General features: G+C 35.3%; 1 protein-coding gene across 2 annotated transcripts in view; it reads right to left on the reverse strand.

The window, feature by feature from the left end:
- The window catches only part of NLGN4X (neuroligin 4 X-linked), a 158,432-nt gene that overhangs the window by 99,879 nt on the left and 31,952 nt on the right, over nt 1–26,601 (reverse strand). For both annotated transcript variants that reach the window (XM_014884531.2, XM_014884528.2), the window contains exon 3: nt 8,842–9,675. In XM_014884531.2, coding sequence (XP_014740017.1) covers nt 8,842–9,313 — 472 coding nt within the window. In that variant the 5' untranslated portion in view covers nt 9,314–9,675. The remainder of the gene's footprint in view (nt 1–8,841; nt 9,676–26,601) is intronic.

A 26,601-nucleotide genomic window follows, 5' to 3' on the forward strand; every position in this document is an offset into this window, starting at 1 on the left:
GATGCTTCAAGTTAGAATGAAACTTCAACATGCTTAAAATTTTGTCTCAGCGAAATAGGAGGCAAAACACATTTGGCACTTTACATGATTGAGCTATATAACTACAAAACAGAAGATGGAAAGATAATGGCATTAATTGAAAAAAAAAAATTTCTTTATATTTTGGTTTTGATACGGAAGGACCAAATCAATACTTTTTAAAGCAGGAATGTTTGTACTAAATCACCACAATCAAAGAGATCAAGTTCTCTATTTTGGAATCTGCTCAGCCATTGAATGCCTTACAACTATTATTTAATTAAAAACTGGTGCATCTCCAGTATGCTTATCACCCAAACATTTATTATTTTACAATAAAAAAATTGTTTCATGCAAATTTTTCAGTGTGAGTGCATGTTTTGCTTGGAAAAGTTCTATCCCTTGTATAAACTCACCAGTCCACAACACCAGAATCAACATTGTCAACTTTATTAACTTTCAACTTGGAAAAGGTGGATTCAGATGCCTTCCTACCTGTTTAAACAGTAAAAACTAGCACCTCTTTTCATGTTTTACTACTGCATTCACCAGCTTGATTTGTGTCTCTTTCAGTGATTCCCAGGGACAGAAAAAAATGAGTTTGCTGGAAACTTGTGCTCCCTCTGGTGTCTAAATCAAGCATGAAAAGCCAGCAAAAGCACTACTATGGGGGCAGTATTACAAATGCAGAATGATTTTTTGAATTTCCTGGCCACCCTAAAAATACTACATAAAAGATAATTTTATACCAATTTATTTGAAAGAGGACAAAGTGTATACATTTGGATTGTGTTTTCATTTGCCCTACTGCATATTTAATAAAACAATGTATCCATGATTTCCAGCTATGATGGCTTGTAAACATTACCAGTGACTAATTGAATAGTCATTTGAATCTGCACAAAGCAATTTCCTTCCATTAGATTAAACAAGTCACACCCTGTCAATGAAAAATCTATTTAACATCAACCCAGCAATTATAAGCATTTTGGAATGAGGCACCAGAAATCTACTTGTAATTAAAATTTCCTATATATGTAGTGTAGGAATTTGGCTTAGCTTCACAAGTAAATTTATTCTTCACTAAAAGTTTGCCTACAGCAAGAATTGTAAGAGAAAAATTTTCCTTCAATTATAATGGATTTTTAACACATCAGTACCAGATAGCTATAAGCATTAGTTCATTTTCACGGTTTCATGATTATTATTTCTTATTGTTTGTCTATTTGGGTACCAAGAGCAAGGTCCAGATTTAGAAAAGCTTTAAACTCCTAGAACATAAATTCATTCCTATTTCTTCAGATGATAATATCACAAACACAAATGAAATTCGCTATCATTAACTTTTTTTTTTCCTTTTTTTCCTTTGTTCTGTTTGGATTACAGCTAATACATTCAACTAATACTGTCCTAAAGTGTAAGCATACGTAATTGATTATATGCCATTCTGAGAATTTTATCTGGAATTGTAAGCAAGAAGCTCTAAATAAAGGCCAGAATATTCTTTCCCTCTAAAAACAATGGCAAACCAAAGCTGTGCAAAAAGCTGTCATGTTCAGGAGAAATTTTGGTCTTTGTTTGATTTATCCAATTTTTTTCAGGAATCTCGAGGAGGAAATAATGAGCATTTGCTTTATTTCAAACCTTTGTTCATTTATTTTACAGATACCTAAACATTTGTAGAAGAGAATTGTAAATTTTCCCAGTTGACAAACTGCCTATGACTATCACATTGATGTGGTACAATTCCTTAAAATATTTTCACAGATGTGACTGATTTATGAGCCTTGTGATTTAGCTGAGCTATTCAGCATGTGTCAGTTTTGTTTGAACTTGCAATTAATGTGCAAATTAAAGGAAACTGAACTAAATTTCAATTCAGAAATACAAATAGCTTTCAAAACCTTCAGACCAATGCGAAAATTACCTGAAGGAAGACCAAGGAGATCACAAAGCCTTAACAGGAAATCAAAACTAATACCAATGGTGTGGCCAAGACACTGATGAGATCCAACTGCACATATTCTGCACGATTCACCACTCAGAAGCTTGACAAGGACCCACTGCACTGCTCTAGGACAGAGGCACTGCCTCAGTGCCAGCAGGTATCACATTGATTTGTGTTTTGACAGAAAGCAAGAAGACACAGGGAGAACAGCAGCAGCGCACAAAGACGTGTTTTGCAGGAGTGAAGAGGAAAGATGCATCTAAAAAGAAAACAAAGTAACAAAACCCCCAAACGAAACAGAAAAGAAACCCGAAGCAAATACATAGGAAAAAATCCAAACCTAAACAAAAAGCACCCTGAATAGACAGGTGGGAGTCAGTGGACAAAATTAAAATCTGGTCTGTCTCATGACCCACATGACTAAACACTTTTTCTCCTGTGTCACTGAGCCAAATGGCACAGCCTCTACAATTCCAAAGGCACTGTTCTATAACTAAAAGGATAACATTACTTTGCCTTTTCACAAGACACATTAATTCATCATGTTTTAAAGAACATTCTCCCCATTCTAGCAGATTTTTCAATATGAGGTAATGATGAGACTCTAAGAAATGGTGCCAAAAATCCTGTTGGGATTAACTAAAGTCATGTTGAATGCTGAGTCTTCTTGCTAGGCTTCATTGCATATCAGTTCCTGAGAAGGCCATTTGGGTGCAATCCTGTAAAGTGCCTGTGGAATGGGCAGCTCCTGGGGGAAAGGACAGCATTTTGAAATTAGCAACTAAATCTGAATTTATCTCTAAGGATTTAAGAACTTTATTTCATCTAGATTAGAATCCTGTTCTTTGGTGTCAGAAGGTATTTGCGACTGTTAAAAGCAAGAATGTAAAATAAGGGCCTGGATTACCCACAGCTTTATCCTGGTAGGCAGAGAACAGCCAGACATATGCCTCTTTCTTTCTCACAGATGCCACAATATTTCTGGATTAGGAGGAGGGGATATATTGGACCCTAATGGTGAAAGAATTGTCTGGAGGCAGTCTGACACAACAGGGAGTTTATCTTTCACAACGGAGAACAATTTTCTTTCTGATCCTAAAAAGTATATATTTATATTCAACTGGTACTATATGCAATAATTCCAACATTGTCAGTTTGCATTGTAATTATTATCTATTATCAATACTTCTCACTCTGGAAAGCAGTACAATTGTTTTACAAAAGGATATGTCTTATTCTGTATAATTTTTATATGTGTTTTTTTAAGCTGAAATACATTTACATAGTAACATTTTAAAAATTAATTTTTAGTTCTCCAAAACAGACAAACAATTGACTGAATAGGTGGGGGTTAAAAATAAATCAGCTACTAACAAAACCTATGACAATACTGAAATGGAAAATAACTTTTTTTTATATTCCTGGGGTTTTTTTCAAAAGAACATTATTTTCAATGTGAAACTGTTTAAACATTATTATCTACAGAAGTTCAAAGTATAATTTAAAACAGATTTAAAATATTTTTAGAAGTAAATAAATGTATTTAATTTGCTTTTAAAAATACTTCAGCAAATATAAATAAAACTCTATGTTCCTATGCCAGTTACAGAAGTTGTAATTAACTTTTAAAAATATGTACTAAAGATTTTGAGGAACAATAAAATCTGTAAACATATGGACAAGAGATACTGGATTCCTAATTCCTCAAAGCTATATACATAAATTCATTCTTTTATTTCTTAAATAGCTACTTACATTTACAAAAGTAGTGAAGAGATAACAGGATAATTAAAATTTTAACATTACCTGAAAAATGTCTCATATATATAGTTACTGAAATCTAAAACTACATTCAGTTTAGAAGAATCTATTGTATAGAAAATGAAGTTTCTTTGGAAATGACAAGTTACTACTATTATTAGCATCACCTCCTAATAATTCAACAAAAATAATGTTCTGCATATTGCACCTATCTTGCTCACTGACAGTATTTTTATGTATGACCCCTTGTTTCTCACAGTAACAAAGATACCATTGATTAGCTTACTTTTTCATTCTATGTGATCAAAATGAAGAGACTAATCTTTATGCTACTAAAATTACCCCAATTTTGATCAATTATGTTTTATTAGGATAATTTTGATAAAAAAACTTTTCCATGTTAAAGACATTGCAATTCGACAGCAATGGCAAGAATAAAGCTGTAAATATATGTTAAGAAGACATTTGACATTTCATAATGTGCAAAAGGAGCAATCTGAGGCTTGTCTTCTCAATCAGCTTTGCTCAAATTTTTCATTTTATTATTTCTTAGTCAAATAGACACAGAATCAAGAGCTGCAGATATATTTCATCAATCACCACCCAGAGAAGGAACACTGTTATCTCTCTGCTTTTGCACAAGACTTTTTTCTTCCTGGTAGTCCACAGTTAAATATACCACTAATCCTGAGCAAGTCTCAGTTCCATGATCTAACGAAAAATTAACACCTCCCATCCAGCCTTAGTAAGTGTCATGGTCTCCCACCTTTTGTTGTCAGTTCAGCTGTATTTATTCTGAAGTAAATGAAACAAGAACTTACAATAAACAAGAGCAAGCCTCTGAAGATGCGAAATACTTCATTAGTTAATGTGTAACAGATACATGGTGGATAAGGAGCTCCACCCTCCTAAAATGTACACTCTATCCATATGCCAAAATAAGTAAAAAACTATATACACTTACTATTGATCAAGCAAAGACAACAAAATGTAATCTTTAGTATTTTCTCTTTTGGTCTGAACATAGTAGGCTTTAGTCAAACATAAAAAGATTTGTTCTTGTTGGATTTTGTTCTTTTTTGTTTTGCTGTGTTGATTTGTTTTTTAAAATCTTGCTTTGCTATTAATAAAATTTTGAAGTTTATCATGAAAGAAATAAAAATTAAGGATCTTTTCTGTTTTTTTTTTTTTTTTTTCTTGTTATACTTTATTCCCCAGTTATGATAGGAGTTAGCAATCTCTTTCAGAATCCACAGATTCAAATGATAAAGGCCAGGGATTAAGCACAGCCGATTAACAGTCTGTGTCCTCTTCAATCTAGCATTTCCACTGTAGATAAACCCATATTCAGACTGAAGTTATAATAAACACACTGTCCTCAATATCATTTCCCTAGATGACCTCCTCAAAACTGACATTCAAGTATTCTTGTGGAAAAATACAGTCCACAGTAACTGAAAAAGCAGCCTAGACAATATATACCCACACAAATAACGCTGAAGATCAAACCAAATGTTTAGAAAACAACTGGATAAAATGATAGCTCCACTATAAATATTTTATTTGCTTCAGTTCTGAGTAATTTATTATTACTGTAGGTTTGACATATAAAATAAAATTTTTTTATTAGATTTTATATTTATTGCTTGTATTGTGTGTCTTTAAAATAACTGCATTATTATTTATACTTAGGACCAAAAATAAAAAATCGCAATGGATCAGAGTGGTTGCAAATTTTTTTTCCTTTCCTAAGGCAAAAGAAAACAAACAGTGAAATTCTACAGCTACCTTAGATACTCTGAAATAGAAGTATTACTGTAAAGAAAGGGACACCAAAAACCACTTGTCCAGTGAAAAACAGTAAAAGAATAAAAATCTACATAGACAGAATAGCAGCAATATCCTGCTAGGTATGTGTATTGACTTCTATGATGAATAATATTTTCACCTAAAATTAAAAAAGACAGCTCCTAAAAAGGAAGATAGTTTTTGTTTTGAAAGGACATTTTGACATAGGAAATTCTGACAGGATTCTCCTGTTATCTGACATTTGAAATCCAGAATCTTATGGGTCTAAAGAAAGGCTAGGATTAATATAGACACAAACTGTGTAACACATTATTTTAATTCCTTAACCTAGAAGCTCAAACTATTTTAAGGAATTATAGATTTATATGTTATTTAATTTCATGGTACTTCTTCAGACAAATGCAGTAACAATTCGAACAATTTATTATAACTAACTAAACTTATCTACCTAGTTAAAGTGAGCTTATTCTACTCTTACTTCCATTAGTTCATCATGGAAGGATTACAGTGAAGCAATTCTGAAACCAGATGGAGAGATGTGCATTTATTCGTCAATGATTTATTGAAAGTACATGATCAAAATTTGGTTCCCTCTTGCCAAACCACAAAAATAATAAGAAACAGGTCATACAATGTACTGAAAAAGGAGAGCAACAAAGCAAAACAACGAAAAACTACCCAAACCTGAGATTCATTTTGATTAGTTATTCACTAGAATTGATTTGAAATAAACATTGCAAATGACTGCAGTTAATTCATTAGTTGTTGTTCTATTCTTTTCACCGAAGTTAAAAAAAAGCACCAAAAATGATTCAGAGTAAGCTTCACAATCAGAGCATTTATTAGGGGTTTGGATGAATCCAGCCACCTTTCCTTCTAGAAAGCAGTTTCAAAGCTCTTTTAAATCAATCTGTGCTGAAGAAAGAATTGAAAATGTGAATTTAACTCAAAATCACTCACTTTGAAATGTTGCTTCAAAAACTAATTTCATGGTCTGTTTCCATAACAACATAGATTATTTTTGCCAACTAGGCCTCATATAATGAAGTATAAAATCTTTAATCAGATTGTATGGACTACTATTTAAGACTGTTTAGAGTGATTTGGAGACACACTACCTAAGAGCAAATGATTTGTAGGTCAGCTCTCCTTAAGCATCTTTATGGTCAGAAGATCATAGATATTCCCCGCCAAAAAGCCACTGAGATTTATTAATTAATGATAAGATATACAGGACACAATTAAAACATTGTGTATTTAATTGATTCATTCTTAAGCTTTTTGTTTCCCAATGGATTCTTTTAAAAATGCTTGTCATATTGTATATGAGCAGCCTTACCTTCAGCTCATCACTAACACAAACCTTGTCTTCTCATTATTCAGCTACATATTTTTTATGAATGTGTTTATATTTTCAACAGGAGATACAAAAGTAAATAGATGCCATTTATATGCTATTTACAGTAAAGAAAATCTAAAACCAGGAAGAGCAAACCACACTTTTTTGAGAAGTAAGTGGACAAAAATGTCTACAGAATGTAAAATTAAATTTATCAGTCCTTTCTACTTTAAATCTAACAGCAAATGTCATTAGCTATTACAGCAAGATGTGTTATAGGTTTCTAGTCATTCACCCCACAATATTTTATTATTTTTCATTTGATATAAAATATTCTTCTCCTAGATATTCACATATATTTTTCCATGTCTAATTTCCTGTATTCCCTAATTAATAAATGAAACTTCTTATTATTAGATTGGAGTAATGTATTATTTATTAAAACTGGATTCTAAAATAAGACTGAGTTAGCAGAGCTGATGTTTCTTCAGTGAGAACAAATAAAATCTAATCCAGAATGCTTTCTCAGGGCAAGCTTACCCCCATGACTAATTAAAAGATGAAGGATAAAATCCAGAACATCAAAAAAAATTGGGAAAAAAATTATGTATGTCATTATCCAAGGAGTAAGGGGTCCAATGAGACTGGAAGAGGGAAAGAACTGAGTTGTAAAGACCTGCTCCTTTGTCTATACACAGAGGCACACACACACACATGCACACACCCTCGTACACACAGAGCCCCAAAAAACACAGCTTTCCTTTCACAGCACTTTTCCTTTAAGCAGCTTGGTAGTATTTACGTTTGCAAAGCTCCCACTATTCCCAAACCTTACCCCTTTATTTTTAGCTTTCAAGTTTTTTCTTCAGCTGATGAGAACAGGAAAAGAAGGTGGTATGTTTATTGCTGGCAGACAGCTTGGAAATTCTGAGTAAAGAAGCCAATCAAGGCAAAAGGATTATAATAATCAAAGTAAAAAATTTGCATATTTAGAGTATGGTTACTGAGAAATAACAATGCCTTGGTTGTGTAAATCAAAACCTCAGCAAAAGTGAAGGGATTTGCATATCTGGGAGAAATCTGTCATTTTATGCATCCGTAACTGCATTCTAATTAGCAGAAAGCACTAGCTTTTAGTGGAATATTAAATATAAGTCCTAGTAGTATTTTTATTTCTTTGTGATAGACTAGACTTAGCTTGTTCGGGGCCTGATGAAAACAGGTTTTCTTGCCTGTAGGATGCAATGCTATTCAAAAAGACCAAAAATACATTCATCATGCCATACAGCTACAATTTTTAAGATTGAGATCATGTAAATGTTCAAAGAGTTCTGTATTACCAATTGTGTTCATCCTTTTTGTCTATAGAAAGTGGTTTAAAGTAGCCCTCTTGCACAAAACAAATGAAAGTTTAAAGCCACCTGTTCAAATCTGCATAATAAATCACCTTGATTTCATTTTAAATTCAGTGAATGAAAAAAATAAGCTGGACTGAAAAGTTTCACAGACAAAAATCCTAAAAAAAGCCCCAGCTGACCATAGGCTTAAAAATTTTATAATAAAATAAAGATAGGTAAATTCTCCTTTAAAAATTAGCATGTAGCAGTATATTTGTACCATTCATGCATGGCAAAATAACTGTATTACTTCAGGTTAATGATTATTTCCCCTTTCCTCTCTTGTGAATGATTCTCAGCTGTATTTAAGATGCAAATTTAAGGCTGGCTGACATACCGTGGCCACCACTCGCAATCAAACTGCAGGTTGGTGTTGCACTGAAACGTAAGAGAGAATCCATGCAAGAATATTCAATCTACAAAGTATCACTAATAATGCATGTTCAGAGGCATTATCCATTTCCACAGATAAAACATGGATGATACTCAGTAAGATGCTTTGAAGACTGGGACACTCCTCATATGTAGAAGGGGTGAGCACACTGCAGTGCGGGTCTCAGGGTACTTACCATCCTCTGTGGGCACATAGATATTCAAATACAGACAGTCTTCATTTTGATCTTGAACATATGTCACCACAGTATCCAGATTGGCTGTAAACCAGACTGGCAGCATATCATTGAGCAGTGACCTCTCATCCAGGTATTGTGGGCAGACAGCAGCAAACTGCGTGGCGTTGCGGACACCCGTCCAAGACGATGGCGGCTCCGGGGGCTGAAATCGCCTTTCTCCAGTTGGAGGAGAAGCATAAGGAACACCCAAGTACTGCTCCACTGGACCAAGGATCTCATTAGGCAAAGGTGTTCTTAAACCACGTATTTTGCCATAATTCGTAGTAACAACTGGGTATTGTGCTTGGCCATCGATGAGAGTAAATCTTATAGCCAGTGCGGTTATCCACAGGAGGAAGTTAGAATTCAACATGACACACACTGGTGTGAAGATCAAAGGCAGCCATAGGAGTCCCATTGGTTTCGACATTATTTAAATCAACATCAGCAGGGCTCTTTTTTCCAAAGCCAGGAGAAATTAATCAGTCAAGGAAAATGAAAACTAAAAAAAAGTAGTCAAAAGGAGATGAACTGAGGGAAAATGTATCTTTGTTCAGACAACAAAAAACCAAAAGCTGATGTGTGGTAGGTGCTTCAGCTGACTGGCTGTAGACAAATCCCAATGTCAGAAGAAACAAGGGAGTGTTTGCCTCTAAGGCCCATCCCAGATTTTAGTGTTGAATTAATCCTGGCAATGCACAGCACTTCCTGATGAGTGGTGAGAGATCCTCACTTATTCCACTGCCCCAGTGAAGCGGCTCCTTTCTGTGAAGTCCAGCTCACTCAGTCAGCCTGCAGGCAAGAGAAAACAAGCAATTCAAATCAACAGACAAATTTATCTTGGCATAAACTTAAAATAAGTAAATAAATAAATAAACCAAAAATTATATCCACACACTACTTCCATGCCAAGGCCCACAAATGTTTTATGAACTTTAGACATCGTGGTTCGCCATGTGTTTCCAAAGATATGTAAGTCTAGAGAGCTAAACCTGAAGCCATAGGCTTGTCAGAGGTTATACCACAAAACAAATGTTTCTGCTCCTCTATACGCTTCCAAACCAAACCACAGCCCAAACACTTCGGATTTTAGGAAGAGTATCACATTTAAGTGCTAGCTTGAGGATATTTTCTGCCCTAAATAAACAGAATCTTCTTTTTAAGCCTATTTGCCCTCCCACAGGAACCATTAGTCACTTTTGTTTCCTTTACTGGGTAATCTCTTTTTGCTATGAGATGACTATAGAGTATTTTTTCACAGACGTGACTTCTTTTCTGTATGACAACCTAATTTACCTCCATCCAATTCAGAAATTCCAACGAATGCAACAAATAATTAGTTCAAATCAAGTGTGAGAATAAGAAAATAAGATACAATTTTTTTGTTTTCATATCTTTTTTCTATGTCTGACAAACAGAACAATGGAAAACTGAAAGAAAAAAATTATACAATCTTCTAAGTCAGCTTTTGGCCTACATAGTGTTACAATTATGTAACATTACCTGCTTGCATTCTCCTACTTTTATTTTTAAATAGAAAGCAGTTCATACAATAATTCTAAAAAATTTTAATGAAATACAAGTCACTCGCATGTATTTGCTAACCATTACAAGTGTACAAATGAACACATATCAGCATTCTTCTACCTGCCCAAAGAAATTAAGGACGCCCTTTTTACCCATTACTCAGCCCAAAAGCACAGACAACAATTCCACAGGTAAAATATTCCACAAATAAAAAATTCCTTGTTATAGGAAACTGACACTGATACCTTCTATTTGGTAGGATGAACACACATTCATATATCAAAATTATATATAAGTGGACTAGCAGGTCCTTTTTTCAGTCAGGACTTGGACAGAAAATAATTTGAAAGATATTTTATTCTCTCAAAACTCCTGGAATTCTTTAATTACTTCATTTTAGCACTCTTACCACAAAACTGTTGAAACACCAGAGCACCAGAAGCCAGAAAAATACCAGATATATATTACTTGTGATGGACCAAAATTTCTACTGACATTTTCCCTAGAATGTGCAATTTGAACACAATTTCTGAAGAACAAGTCATTACTAGCTCTAATTTTCATGTCCCCAAGGGCAGGGCCAGGGCCATCAGTCCCGGAGTTATACTGCAGGAAGCCCCATGCCCAACCCCACATCCAGCCTGGATCTTGGCCTCTCTGGGTCCCCAGACAGACCTTGGACCTGATCCTCACCCTGCCTGGCCTAATGATTATTGGGTGGTGGCAGAGTCCTGCCCCTGCTCCAGCCCATCCTCTATGGGGGCCTTAGGAATTCAGAGTCTTGCCCTGCCTGCTCTGCAGGGCCCACAGCTCCTGGACCATCCTCCCCCATGGTCAGCCCCACTTCAGATGCTCCCTGGCACTCAGAGTGGTCAGCCAGCTATGGGTCACTCGAAATTCCTCCTCAAGTGTCACTTTCTCTTCTGATTTTTGCTAACATCTTTAACAATGGAAATCAACAGCAGGTGATTGATTTTTTGTAGTATTCCTCTTGCTCTGTCCCATCCTGACTTTGACACACTTTACTGATCATGCAGCACAAATCAGATTTTCCAGTTATATCCAACTGAGGATTTAATCTGTGCTTAGGGAGGAACAACAGATCTTATTCCCTTGACACCCACACTGCAGAAGTTTGTAATGACATTCTAGGAAATGTGGAATAGCACTAAGAAAATTGACAAGGTGGAAGGAAACACAGTGATCCAGATGATGAAAGACGGACAAAGAAAATAAATTCTGGGGAAACAGCAAGCGAAAAAAAAGAGGAAACAAAACAAGAAAAGAAAATGGGAATGACAAATAAACAAGAAAGAATACATTTCCAGCAGGGAGAGAACCAAAAATGACAACATGAAGGAAATCCTCAGCTGATACAACAGGGATAATATACAATTATAAAAAATGTGACATACTAAATAGTCTGGCTTTCTTGACCACCTGGGCACACGCTGGCTCATATCCAGCCAGCTTTCAAACAGCACCCCCAAGTCTCCTTCAGCTGAGCAGCCCTCAAGACACTGTTCCCCACACCCAGAGCATTGCACGGGTTTTTTGCAATCCAAGTGCAGGATCTGACCCTTGGCCTTATTGATCCTCATAGAACTGGCCTCAGTCAATCCAGCCTGCCAAGATCCTTCTGCAGAGCCTTCCTACGCTCCAGGGAATCAGTCTCACATCCAATTTAGTATCATCTCTGAATATACTGAGGACCCAGGCAATCCCTCCTCTAAATCATCAATAAGAGACATTAAACTGGCCTCAATACTGAGTCCTAGGGAACACCACTGGTGACCAGCTGCCGTCTGGATTTAACTCCATTCAACACCACTCCCTGGCCTGACTATCCTGCCAGTTTTTCAGCCAGTGAAAAATGCACCCATCCAAGCCATGAACAGTCAATTTCCCCATGAGAATGCTGTGGAAGACAGTAACCAATGCTTTCCTGAAGTCTTGATAAACAAAATCCACAGCCTTTACCTCATCCACCAGCCAGGTTACCTTATAACTGAAAGAGATCAGGTTAGTCAAACAGGATCTGCCTTTTGTAAACCCATTTGTGAGTATCATCTGAGTCTGATTTGCTGGCTGTTCTGCACATAGCATGTGATGGCACTCAGGATGATCTGCTCCATGACCTTCCCCAGTATTAAGTTCAGGCTCACAGTCCTGTAGTTCCCTGGGTCATCCTTCTGACCCTTCTTGTGGATGGGCATTACATTTGCTAATTTTTCATCAACCTGACCTTCTCCAGTTAACCAGGACTGCTGGTAAGAGGTTTAAAGTGGCTTGACAGGCTCTTTCATCAGCTTCCTCAGGTGCATCCCATCTGAGCCCACAGACTTGTGTGTGTCTAATTTGCTACAGGTCAATAAGTAGCAGGTCACTAACCATTTTCTCCCGGATTAAGGGGGCTTCACTCAGCTCTTCATACTTCCCCAGCTTCCAGCTCTGTGAGCTGTGCATCCTGAGGACAACTGGTTTTGGTATTATACTGAGGCAAAGAACCCAGACAGAGGCAAGAAAAGAAAAAATATCTTGTTTAAGGTGGCATTCCTGCCCAATTAGGCAGAAAATATCACAATTTATGGATATTATGAGAGGAATTACCATTTTCCTAAGTTTAGTTTCACATGTGAAATGTATACACGCTCATACATAGACAAAGACACACAAAATAATTTTCAGTCATAACACTGAGAGGTAAGGAAGAAGGCATACTACCTATTAATTCATGAACTTTGATGACTATGCTATGATGTTAGATACATAATTGAAAATGTTGGAAGATGCAAATAGAGAGTCACAGATTTCAACTAGGGATTAATCTTAAATAGAAAACTGTAAAGATTCTAGAAAGGTTTTTAGATATATCAAAACTAGTTTGATGTTCAATTAGATGTATCCAGTCAGATATTTAATGCCTTTGCATACTGAGTCTACAGGAAGACATACTTGTCATGCCTTTGTTTATTATCACTAATAGTGTTTCACTTTTTCCATAATTTTTTTACTGCTTCAAATATTACAAAAATGCATACAAAGTTGCTTGCAAAAAATTCCTAGTTGGAAGTATCACTCATTCAAACAATCAAAACTAATCAATCCAAGTCAGAATATTCAGTTTAAAATGACAACTTCAGGCAGCACACCACACAAAGAGAAGTCAAGGGAGATCTGAAATCACATACATTCATACATGATTTCGTTATTGGCAGAGGAGTGTAATTTGAGGCTAATGGAACATTTATGGCCTTTAAAGAAAATGCAGATTGAAGTTAATATGGATATGTGTCTGGAAATACCACTTGTGCTTATTTATAAATCTGTGCCCCAGGACACCCTTAGAAATGCTTAAATAGTCTGTGAATCAGGCCTTCAGGGCTAAACTGATGGTTTCCAGGATCTTCAGTTATGACTTTTTCAATCTGAGAAGATTGTCAGTAGCTCTACACTTATTCTGTAGCTGCTAGGGAAATAGAAGATATGGAAGTCCTCTTTGCTCCAGTGTAGAATAGGAAACGAAAGTGATTTCAAGTTGTTTTTTGGGGTTTTTTTTATCCTCTTGCCCATGTCATGAGAAGTTACAAGAAAACTAAACAGAAATATAAATTATATGAACACAGGAAACTGAAGACTCTGTAGATATCCTATGGTTTCTCAGGATTTATCTAAAACAACTAGTGTAGAACAGTACACATCAGCTTTCAGTCACTGACCACTTTTATTCCCTGGCCCTCCCTTCTGCTCATATTCCCAAGGGGTTTTTCAGGCACATACATAAGTCAGAGAGTCAGGGTTAAAGACTCACGTCCCTTTCATTAGACATTCACTCTGAAAGCATACAGTCAGCTCAATTAGCTGAAATGTAAGAGCAACCCACTAGTCAGTAGAAAAAAACTGACAAATTATGTAATCAATAAAATTTCAGATTCTCCTCATATTGACATTTTGCTAAGTATTTAATTTCATAGAATATAGGGATTCCAAAAAATACTTCATTTACCAAGAACATGAACTGTGTTTTTTCTTCTTTCCATTCCCTTTGTCGCCTTGAAATAAGTAATTTTGAAAGTTATTAACTAAAGGGGATATATATTGCTTGCTTTTTGGGTTTTCTTGGCTATTTTGGCTTGTGTCTGTACGTATGTTTGGTTGATTGTTTTTAAACAAAAGCAATTTGTTTAAAACTGTAGAGGACCAGATCTAAACATGTTTTGTCTCAAACATTCTGAGCATTGCTACAGGAAAGGTGATCAGAGGTGGGGTGAGGCAGTGCTGTCCTGAGCCAACTCCCTGCTCTGCCTTGAGACTTGTGCTCAGTCCCCTTCACCCCAACTCACCTTCTGGGAAAGGACTGGCTGTTCAAAGGCGAAAACACATGCTAAAAACCTAATTTACATAAGAGGCATACAGATTGCGCCCCTTCTCACTTTCTCCTCTCTGTCTTCCTTTTTTCTTTAACTGGTTCCCACAGTTAAGAACACACCTGCACAATAAAGCAGAAGAGTTCCCTGACACGTGGTCCAGTGTCTTTGTTCAGCCTGACTAGAACTTACAACCAACATGACACCCTGTACTGTGAGTCATGATACTAACTTAGCATTATAAACTTCACTAGGGATGAGCATCTGAATAATGTCTCACAGAATCAAAGAATTATTTAAGTGGAAACTATAACTCGTTAATTCACAGTCAAAAATTTCAAGATTAAGGTTTAGCCTGAGAAGAAAGTGATACAAATTTAAGAATTATGATGTACCCTTGCTTAAATTAAAAAAAAAAAAAAAAAAGCCAGCTATACAAACATCCCTATTGACCTTGAAGCTGGTCTTAGCTGTATGATTAGAAGTAACTGAAGATAGAGTTTTTAATTTTTTTTTAAATATGGAAAAAATCCTGAAAAGCAATACAAATTACATACAAACATTGAATTAAACAGGCTTGGGGTTTTTTAAAAGAACATGCAGTATTTACCCTTCTATTAATTTCTCCAAGTGAGAGAAATAGGCTCAGATAGGCTTGGACAGTGTCAGTAGATCCCTCAGGTTAGAAAATGCAATCACCATTTACTTTTCAGAAAATGGGCACACATTTCTTTCATATCATTGCTTCTTGCCTGGAGATACCACTACTCTTATTCTGAATTTCTACATCTCATACACTATCAAAAAGAACAATAGGATTTTAAAGAAAAGCTGTGTGGTCCCTACAATGTTTTTGAAAACTGCAATTCTCTCAATAATGAAAACATTTTGAAAAGCAAGCAGAGGGAAAGAAAACGTAATCATCACTCCTTTCAGAGAAAAAAAAAACAAAGAAATTCACCTCAGCATTCTCAAAAAATCAGCTGTTTCGACATAATTATAAGAGGTGGTTGTTGAACAATCACAGATATGATTTCCCTTATTTTTTATGTATTTAAAATGATTGAAAAACTGTATGGCCAGAAGGACCCAAGACTAACCAGGAATGCTCAGTTAAGTTACTTAACTCAGCTAGTTAAGAGAGTTGTGCTTATCTCACTGACTTTTTGAACAGTAATTTCAACTGCTATTATATGTAAGCATAGAAGAATTTCACTGGTTAGACAATTTTCAGGATACTTGTTGCTTCTGAGGATAAATTGATGAAGATTGCAAATAAACATGAGGTTTCAATATTAGGAGGGAAAAATGGCATAAACTCCTTACAAATATAAGCCTGAAATAAGTAATAATCCCAAAATTACAGGTGTGTTCCATTCAGCTCAAATTGTGATCTGAATTTAAGTTTCTCATGACTGAATGAACACTGTAGATATTCAATTGTGGTTTAATTTCAGCTGCAAAGTCTTAATACTACATTTCTAGTACATATGCTAGGGAAATGTACAAAAAATAGCATCAGTAAAGTCTAACACAAATGATGGTGTCATTTCCAGCTTTTACTCCTGATATAACCTTGTAAAGAAATGTAACACACTCTGGGTCTCTCTTCATTTCTTTTATGCACATCTCTTTGCTTAAATTCAGATGTGCTACTACAAAAATAAAAATATTATGATCTGAAACAGAATGCTCGGCCCCAAGTTTCTTTAAGGCAAAAGCTCCTGTACAGTAAAATCTCTTATGCCTGGAGAAAACCATTAATTTATGGATTTGAAAAAAAAATACATGCACACAAAAATCAGTATTTTATACATTAGGCTTACAGAGTAGGCCTTCAAAAGTTGAATAAACCCTGAAAAAAATCAAAGTTAATTACCCACTACCACTGCAAGACCTCAAAACAAAAGCATTTGTAACACGGAATGTCTTAACTCCTCTCCAGTAAGAAAGGTCAAATGACTGAAAAGAAAAATTCTTAAGGAAGTCTAGCAGGTTTTGTCTAAATATACAAGAAACTCACAGGTCTCAGTCCTCTCTTTCTTGTCTTCACCATTGAACTGAAGTGCGTGCCCTTGTCAAAGATGAAAGAAACGAAAAGTCTTGTCTGAACCAACTGAGAAACTGTCTAAGGGACTGATTGATATGCAATTTGATCTCTTGAGGCTATTTAATGATTAGAATTTGATATCTCCCTCTAGGCATTCTAGTCTCAGAAGAGGAGACATTAAAAATGTTATAATAATGAGAAACAGGGTGGGAAAAGCAATTTAAACCAGCTGGGCATGTGAACACATGCAAACACACATAGAGACACACACACACACCATTAACATATTATATGGCCAAAAAAAGTTGCTGCTTTATTTTACACAGGAGACACAGGCAGGACATTTTCATTGCATTACCTGGTTCAGTTACCAGGTGGTGATACTGCCTTCATTCATATGATAATGTCACAATTATACACTCCTTCTGGAAATGGGGAAGTTGAGTGGCTACCCTCATTAACCTGAAGAAATCTAAACCCACTGCTCCCTCTTTCAAGTTACAAACATTAGCTTTCAAATAAGGCTGGGATAGCTATGAGGACTGTGTGAAGTATTTTCCCTGAACTTCTGAGACTGACTTCTGACTTCACTCTAAGATTCTTACCCTTGGACTATGAGAAAACTCTAACATTTTATTCCCATAAAATGCAAATTTTCTGACAGGTATTCTCACTTTCAAGCAAGTGTTATGCAGTTTGTAGGAGAGTTATTTCATAAAATAAAAATTGTGACTGGAGATAATCTTTACTATGCTTTTACATCATCAAATTTTATCAAGTAAATCTTCCCCTTAGGTTTTCTTTATTTGTTTGAAAGTGAAGTGGACAACTTCACCAGCATAAGGAAGTGTCCTCCAGCTTCTCTTCCTGTATGGCTCTCTTCCTAACTTAGTGGGCTTTCACCTGCTAAATGCTTTCTTGAGCCCCTTACATTTAGGGGGTGAGACAACACGTCTCAGCAAAAAAAAGTCTCCATAAAATGCTGTGAAAAATGAGATCACCAGAATCACTCACAATGTTGCTATGAAGCTGCCTAAGGGGCTGGAGCACAAGTGTGTGAGTGTAAGAGTGGCTGAGGGACCTGGGTTATTTCACCTGGAGAAAAGGAATCTTAGGGGTGGTCCTTATTGTTCTCTACAAATACCTGAAAGGATGCTCTAGCGAGGTGGGGGGGGCAGTCTCTTCCAAGTAACAAGCAATAAGACAAGTGGAAATGGTCTCAAGTTGGAGCGGGGGAGGTTTAGATTAAATATTAGGATTTTTTTTTTTCACTGTGAGAGTTGCTAAACACTGGAACAGGCTGCCCACAGAAGTGATGGAATCACCATCCCCAGAGACATTTGAAAGGCGTGTGGATGTGGCACATAGGGACACGGTTTAGTGGTGGGTGTGGCAGCACTGAATCTTAGAAGTCTTTTCCAACTAAAAATATTATATTATTCTATGATTTTTAAAACACATTAATGAAACCATTCCTGTACTGCCTGCTGCCTTCACCTCCTCCCAGCAAATACAGTTTAAAATACAGTTTAAAAGCCTGCCTAGAAGAGATATCCTCTGCTTACTGTCCTGTCAATGACATAATTGAACATAATTCAATAATGAAAGATGAAATTCTTAACTTTCTAGCTGACATAATTACTGGGAGCTATGTACCCCTAAAAGCTAAGCATAATATTACCATGCAAAAGTCCCACTATGAATCCATATCTTAAGCTGTTTTCAGGCTAATGCAATAAGCACTGGAATTCAGGGTCTAAGCAGTAAACTAGATAGGACTAGAACACAGACTCCAACACTGTTCTGCCCCAGTATTCATGCCTCCCATTCAATGCAAAGGAATAAACAGGGACTAGGATAGGCCAGAGGTATTCCTCAACAGACAGCTCTTTTTTTCATTTTCTTTTTACTAAGAAAGATTTTCCCTATAGAGATGCAAGCTCTACTGCTATGTTATGTGGACTCAGGGGCAGACAGCAGGACCATTTTATTGACTAAGACATAACCTCCTGGACAGAACCAGAGATATCTTTCCTCACCACTGATGAACATGCCAAAAAAGCAGGATATCCAAGCTTGGAAAAGATATCAAATCTTTTGCAGGTAGTTTTCTGTTCAGTTAAAAAGGTCCTCCATTTCAAATCCCATGCTCCCAGATGATAAAAATCAAAACATCTTTCATTGTCTTTTAACAATTCCAGGAGAAATCTCAGAATAATATGTGATGCTTTTCTCTTAGGAAAAAAAATAAATCTCAAAATTATCTGCATGACAATCCCTACCATTCTATTACATGGGAAACTTCAAAGCCACATATAGTTAATTATATTTTATTACATCAAAGGGTTTTCAGAAATCTAATGTAATATATTTGCTTTGTAATGTGTAGAGTTGTATCTGAGTAGGAAATGGAAACCAACAAAAACCATGGAAGTTATAATTTCTTCTCCTGTTCATCCTCTCGCTGCAATTATTGGAATGTTTCCATCTTTGCCTAGCACAATGAATAGATACCTTCTCTACCTTGGAAGCATATACTAAAGCCCATATTTGTTTCCCAAACTTTAAATTAAAAAGTCAGATATTCTGTCTATACCAGAAGTATACACTTCAGGAAGTAGTTTTTCCTATTAATGTAGGTATTTGACATTAAATATTAGTTGAAGTCAACCTTTATGAAAACATCCTGAAGATTATGTTGAAAAAGCCCAAGTGATTAGCCTAGATTAGCTAACTGTCCTAACTGAGCTGTAGCAAGATGATTTTTTCTTTCGCCTCTTACCAATATATACAGAATTATCTTTATAACCTTGTAATTTTCCTGTTTGTTTCATACATGAACAAAGTCCTCATGACTAAAATCAGGAAGAGCTGTTTCTGCTATGAGTTTCTTAACAGTTTCTGTCAGTTCTATCATTAATTGTGCTGATAGTTTATCGAAGATGATGTAGCATGCATTGGTAGGAAATTCAGTAGACAATGTTAAGACTCAAAGTCAGATATTTTCTCACCTACTGTTCAATTAATTTTATTTTCTGGGGCTGTTTTAATTATTGTTGTCATTAATATTGTTATTCCCATAGCCATTTTCAAATTATTTTTAAAAATGTTGCAATGAATCTTCTCTAGTATTAAAATCATATCTCAGAGACCAAGTTTATCCATTTTTGCCATCTTCACCTAATACTAGCCTTTACCACTAGAACTGACAGGCTTGTGGAAAATGAGTATTATGTTAGAAATATTTGGGTTATTTTTAAAAACATGTATCCCATGATTTTTGGTTGCAAAGTATGCCATTTATGAATTACTTTCTAACGAGACCCATACAATATTATAATTAGTAGTAAAATTTTTCTTATCATATTATTTAGCACACTCTACCTCCTTACAAGACTGCAAAACTACATGGGCATTTTAAAATATGAGGAGAAATATTTTTTAACAATATGATTCCACGACAAAACATTATGCCGTTACCTTTGCAAGACCCATCTTACTCTTCTTCTTCTCTACTTGAAAAAGTCCTTTTATAAAAGTACCTTCTATACTTTTCCTCTTTTGCACATGGCCTTCTCAGTTATTTTCTAATTCTCAAATCTTTCTCATACAGTGCACACTGCTAGCATGCTCTTTTCTCCAGATCATAATTCTTTTCTGTGACTCTTTCTTCTCCCTGGTCATTTGTTTTTAGCTTCCTTTTTGTATACAGGAAAAGTAATATGCCCATCAAATCAATCAATGTAAAATTGATTTTAATGTGTAGAAGGAATTTATTTCATTTATTTTGTAAAGGGTTTCTGGTTTACTTTACTTATTTGGTTTTGGGTTGTTTTTTTTTCCCCCTTTTTTTTTTCTTGTATCATATACATATGGGATGATATTGCAGGAATAAAAAAAAACCAAAACAACATAACAGAAGAAAATTTGCAGCTTCCAGGTTGACTAGGAAGGACTGATCTATTTTTTCCTGCCCTCAGTCAACTGATTTAGGTCAGGATTGACAAAAAATATACCTTGTCACATGGCAGGAGTTACAGCTTCCTGTGCGCTACTATTATATCATCTTAAGAAATCTCACTAATAAAACATAATACCAACCAAAAATATCTACCACAAACCAATGCAGTCAATTAATAGAACAGATGGAGGTCAGGGCAGACAATTAAATCCCTTTGACAGAGGAGAAGATTATTCTACCTCATATTGGAGATATGTCAGTAATTCCTATGTGATCTGACTTACACTTTATTCTTCAAAATAATTCCTTCCATAATGCCTTCTTTGGCATGAGAGAAAAAGATCCATCATCTAAAGGTCTTGCTTTCAGCTGTATATAATTATTTTTAAATGGTGGGAAAGTTTGTTTTTTTGGGTTTTTTTAGCAGTATTCTTATTGATTCACAGAACAAGCAAATCAAATCTCCTTTTTGCCTTTAGACAGCTGCTTCTCCTTGAAGTCCTCCCCTCAAAAGGATGATACAGCTATCACCTTGGCAAGGTGCTAACCACTTCTTTTGGAATTTAATATAGTCTTCTATAGGTATTGAAGATAACCATCCAGGAGTCCTGATTCATTATTTCTCTGGCCCTGAATTTCAGCATATTTGCAACAATTATCTTTCCTAAAATCTTGCACCAAGATGGGTTGTATTTCTGGACATGGGAACTACACTGCCAATAATACAAACTGTTGAGTGTTGTTGACATATTCTGGCAATAGTGATTATATATTTTGTATGTCAAACAAAAAAGAAACCAAGCTATTTAATTTTTTTCTGATTTTCACGATTTCCAGCATATAGATTTCAAATTATAAACCATAAACAGCTATAGGGAAAAATTCTTCCACTAAGGAATTAAATTTAGTTCTCCATAAGATATTTTTTCACAGAAAAAAATCATCTGTACCAAATGAGTTTCAATTTGTTTTTAAATAAAGGTCAAGTTTTGATAACTCTTTATATCCTTTTTTTAAAGTTATCTTCATAGCATATTTTTGTAATATTTAAATTTCAAAAAACTTGGAGAAAGTTGCACTAATATTATACTAATATTTTAAAGCACTGAAAATTCATATTCCAAAAGACAATGAAGCTGCCAAGAGAATGACCTCTTAGTGTAATTGCTGTGATTGCTCTGTCCCAGCTTCAATTTTCATTAGTGATATTCTAATACTTCAATTTTCTTTGTCAAGCTCATCTATTGAAAATCCTGCTTTCTTAATTAATAAACTCAGATTGCTTAATTACTGAACTATCCTAAAAGCTTTGTTTTTCAGATACATATGCTTTCATTAATTCTGATATCAAATTAATATATATTTGATGCTGAATATATCAGATCTGAATTTCTTGTGCCCTTACGTAGCATATTATCTCACTGTTTATAAATTTTAGTTTTGATGCTTCTAACAAAAACAGATTAGTTCTGCCATTGTTTGAACTTTATTTTGTAGTCTCGCACCATGCCACTCAATGAGTTATATTTCATAGATACATTATAAAAAATATTAACTAAAAACTATTTCAGTAGTCTTTAAAGTATTTACTTCTGTTTCGTTTCGTCAAATAAAGTATATCTCTTTTAACTTTCTTCCTTTAAACAGAACTGTATTAAAACCAGAAATGCTAAGTCTCTGTTCATCACCTAACTTTTCAAGTGATTCTATTTTAGGTTTTTTCCATCCATTTTGATACTTTATATAATGAAAGTAAAAGGGTATACTATTATTTTAAATCCATGGAAAGAAATATTTATTTGCTTTTAAATAAAGATTACAGGTTCATAGATTGGCAGAAGTTGGAAGGGACCTCTGGAATTCATCTGGTCCAACCCCTCTGCTCGAGGAGGGATACCTGCAGCCTGTTTTGATTAAATTGTTTAAGTAAGAATAGACTGCACTTCATTATTCACAGCTAGTTTTCAAGGACTTGCATCTCTATGAATCAAATTCATAACGTATATCTACCAGTAATAGCAGTCACAATGGTACGATACAGAATAGGAAATATCACCTACATACCTTTAAAGCCAAGCAAAAAGCCTCAAATGATAGAAGCAACACAGTTTTTCAGTATAATTAATTCAATTGACTGCAAACTACATTAGAATTAAATGTGTGATTTAGTTTCAGAGCTTTGTTTCTACCACGGAGAGACAAACCACACTTTTAACAGATATCTGGTTGCAGGTTATTGATTTCTTATACAAAGAAAAAAATGCAAATTTTAAAGATTTTAATTAGGCACCAAATTTTGTGAGTTACTTCCTGAAGTCATATTGAAACATAAAAAATCAGGATGTTTTTTCTAACATTCTGTGAATGGTTGTGTAAGCTTTAAATCCATGTTCACGCTGTGAGAGCAGAAAGGCAAATCTCCATTGCTATTAATACAGCTGCAGCCAGGTGAAAAAGAGAATAATACTACTTCATATATCTTTATAGGAAACAGAGCCTACAATGAAAGCTGACAGAATCTGATTTTATTTAACCTGAGTAGTTTCACCTACATTCAGATATTCTGAGGGGTTTTTTTAAGTTGTGGATAACAATATTACCATATTTGTGTTGTGTTCCCTTTCTCTGGCTTTTTTCTTGGAAAAGAAAAATTGAATGCAAAGTAGTATACATGGTAGAAAATGTGTGGAGGGAGTTGATAATAAACCTGATAGAAGGAGTGGTTTAGATACTTTCAGCTTCCATACTTAAGATCCAATAGAAAACACTATGTGTGTGTCTATCTGGGTCTAAATTGGCACGCAACTAAAGCTAAATGTATTGTATATTCATATATATAAACAAACATATTTACTTTTGGAATCAAATAGTGATTTTCAATTCTAAGTAATTTCTACAAGCAGTTTGGCTTCCTGCTGGCAAAAACATTTTATTTTTTTCTTTCAAAAAAGAAAGAAATATGCCATCATCTTCCCTAGTCACTCAACAGCTGTATCAATTTGTTTTCAGGGCAGTGATTAGCATAATTGTGGTGGATTACTCGCATTTAGCACAGAATGGAAATAATTCAGTATTTTAGTAGACTTGACATAGAATGTATGGGATATCCAGGCCCTCTGGAGTGGTGCTGCAAGTTTTTTTCCTAAAACTGTACTAAAAGCCTATTTTTGAAAATCCGTCTGAAAGAACCAAAGACCTTAATTCTTCTGATGTGCTGATGAACAATGCCATACTACGGCTAGAGCACACAACCATGACATCAGCTGCAAATAGCTACATTGAGATCATTACTCAGAAGAGTTTCAGTGTGATATAATTTCTTTAAAAATTAAAAAAAAAAAACAAAAAAAACCAAAAACACCCCCTCGCTCGAAAAAAAAAAAAAAAAAACAAACAAAAAACCAAAAAAAAACCTAAACCAAAATGTGATTCCATCATTACTGGTTTTCTATTTTATCTCCAAATTCCAGTTCTGATGCTGAGGTACATTCAGTGCTACCTTTAGTGCTATATGAGTGTGAAAATCGATCCATTATACATATACTCAGCCATTTACCTTAATACTCTTGCATGTTTTATAAACATGTATAGACAATCACTATGATATTATGGAGAAATATCATAAAATTAAAAATGGTTTTGGTTGCAAGGGAACTTTTAGACTATCTCGTTCCAACCTCCATGACCATGACCAGGGATGCCACACATTAGATCAGGTTGCTCAAAATCACCCAACCTGGCCTTGAGCACTTCTGGGGATGGGGCATCCACAGCTTCTCTGGGCAACCTGTTTCTGTGTCTCCCCACCCTCACAATAAAAAACTTCTTCCTTGCAGCCCCTCTAAAGCTATGCTCTTTTAGTTTAAAACCACTCCTCCTTTACTCCCAGTCACTACAGGCCCTGATAAAAAGTCTCCACATTTCTTATTGCTCCTTTACTATATATTGAAGAGCTGCAGTAAGGTTTCACAAGACCCTTCTCCAGGCTGAACAACTCCAACTGTCTCAGTCTATCCTCACAGACAAGGTGCTCCAGTCCTCTGATTATCTTTGTGGCTGTCCTTTGGACCCACTCTAATGTGTCCATGTCTTTCTTGTGTTGAGGATTTCAGAGCTGGGTGCAGCACTTCAAGGTGGAGTTTCACCAGAGCAGAATAAAGAGGCAGAATCGTCTCCATCAACATTTTGGCCACTTCTTTTGATGCACCCCAGGACACTTGGATTTCTGGGCTGCAAGCACACATTGCTTACTCATTAACAATTTCTCATCCACCAGTACCTCCAAGTCCTTCTTTGCAAGGCTACTCTTAATCCACTCATCATTTAGCCCCTAATGGTAATGGATATTGCCATGACAGAGGTGCAAGACCTTATACTGGTCTCACCAAACTTCATTAAGTTTTCATTGACCCACCCCTCCATCCTGTTGAAGTACTCCTGGATGGCATTTCTTCCCTCAAGTGAATCAGTTGCACCCCTTATCCACAGACCTGCTGAGGGTGCATTTAATCCCACTGTCTATGTTACTGATGAAGATATTGTATAGCAGTGTCCCAGTATGGACCTTTGAGAGACATCATTCATTACTGGTTTCCACCAGTAACCAATGTAGCCTTTGTTTCAAAACCTAGATTACAACCTGTGTAAAAACATTGTATGATATCATCGTCCCCTGTTATAGAAGCTGGAGTTGATGATCCCAGAAATTATCTTCTGTGAGTTCTTTCTAAAAGAAATTTCAGGGAGCAGAGCTCAAATTAAGCCATGGAAATAACAGGAGGACACAAAATTTTGCTCTTACACAGAGCTATTTCTTTTATTTGAAAACTGAGGGAGATAACTGCTGAACAACAGGTAAAGGGATATTTATAAACAGATATAGATGGTCTTCCTTTCCTATCAACTACTGAGTTGTCCAAACAAAAACTATGGTCTTGTGGTTAAAAATGAAGATGCAGGGGGTTTTGAACCTTGACAGGAAGAGGACAACTGCTTGCCTGTAATTTATTTACACTGGAATCTTGTTCTCAAAAGCTTTCCTGTTCTTAGGGGGAAAAAAAATCCACTGAGTTATTATGAAACTTCTTTTAAGAGTTAAGAGTTCCCCACGGAAACAGATATAATAGATATAATATCATTACCTGTTGTTCAGTACAGTAGATTTAAATTATGTTAGTCATAGTAAAAAAACATTTTCAAGTTTGAACACTGAGATAGTAAAATTTGCACTCTGGTTCTTTGAATTGAACATGACTGAACTTTGAATGAGCTGTCTGTGCAAAGTAGTGTGATTATTTTTTATTTCACATTTACTTATTGCTCATGATGTTATGATTCAGTGAACTCCCATTATCCACGAAGTCTGTATAATGTTGAAATTATACTTCTTTAACCATTCTCTGTTATTGTTGTACAATACTTCATGTAATGTTAGGTTCAAATTAATTTCCTACAAAATCAATTATATTTCTAGAAGCATTACTTAGGTAAGAACAGTGTACGAGTCAAAGATTTAAGACAATCATCACTCATATTTTCAAAAAATTGTTTAACTATCTTCCCAAAGCTTTTAATAAAACTAATGAGCTTAGGTAGAAGTTTTAAAATTACTCAATTGCATTGCCACCTGAAAGTAAATTTAATGACCTGGAAAATTTTGGTGTTTGCTATTTCATATTTGAGTAATATTTGAAAAATACTATGTATTTCCATTCCTCACTTGGGTTCTTAAGAAATTCACATATTGGTGGAGATAATTAGAGTTTACCTACTTTTAGATAATTTTAGATAGTTTAGGTCAACTAAATATTGGA

This window comes from Sturnus vulgaris, chromosome 2, assembly GCF_052056855.1.
Source record: "Sturnus vulgaris isolate bStuVul1 chromosome 2, bStuVul1.hap1, whole genome shotgun sequence".
NCBI classification, from domain to species: Eukaryota; Metazoa; Chordata; class Aves; order Passeriformes; family Sturnidae; genus Sturnus; species Sturnus vulgaris.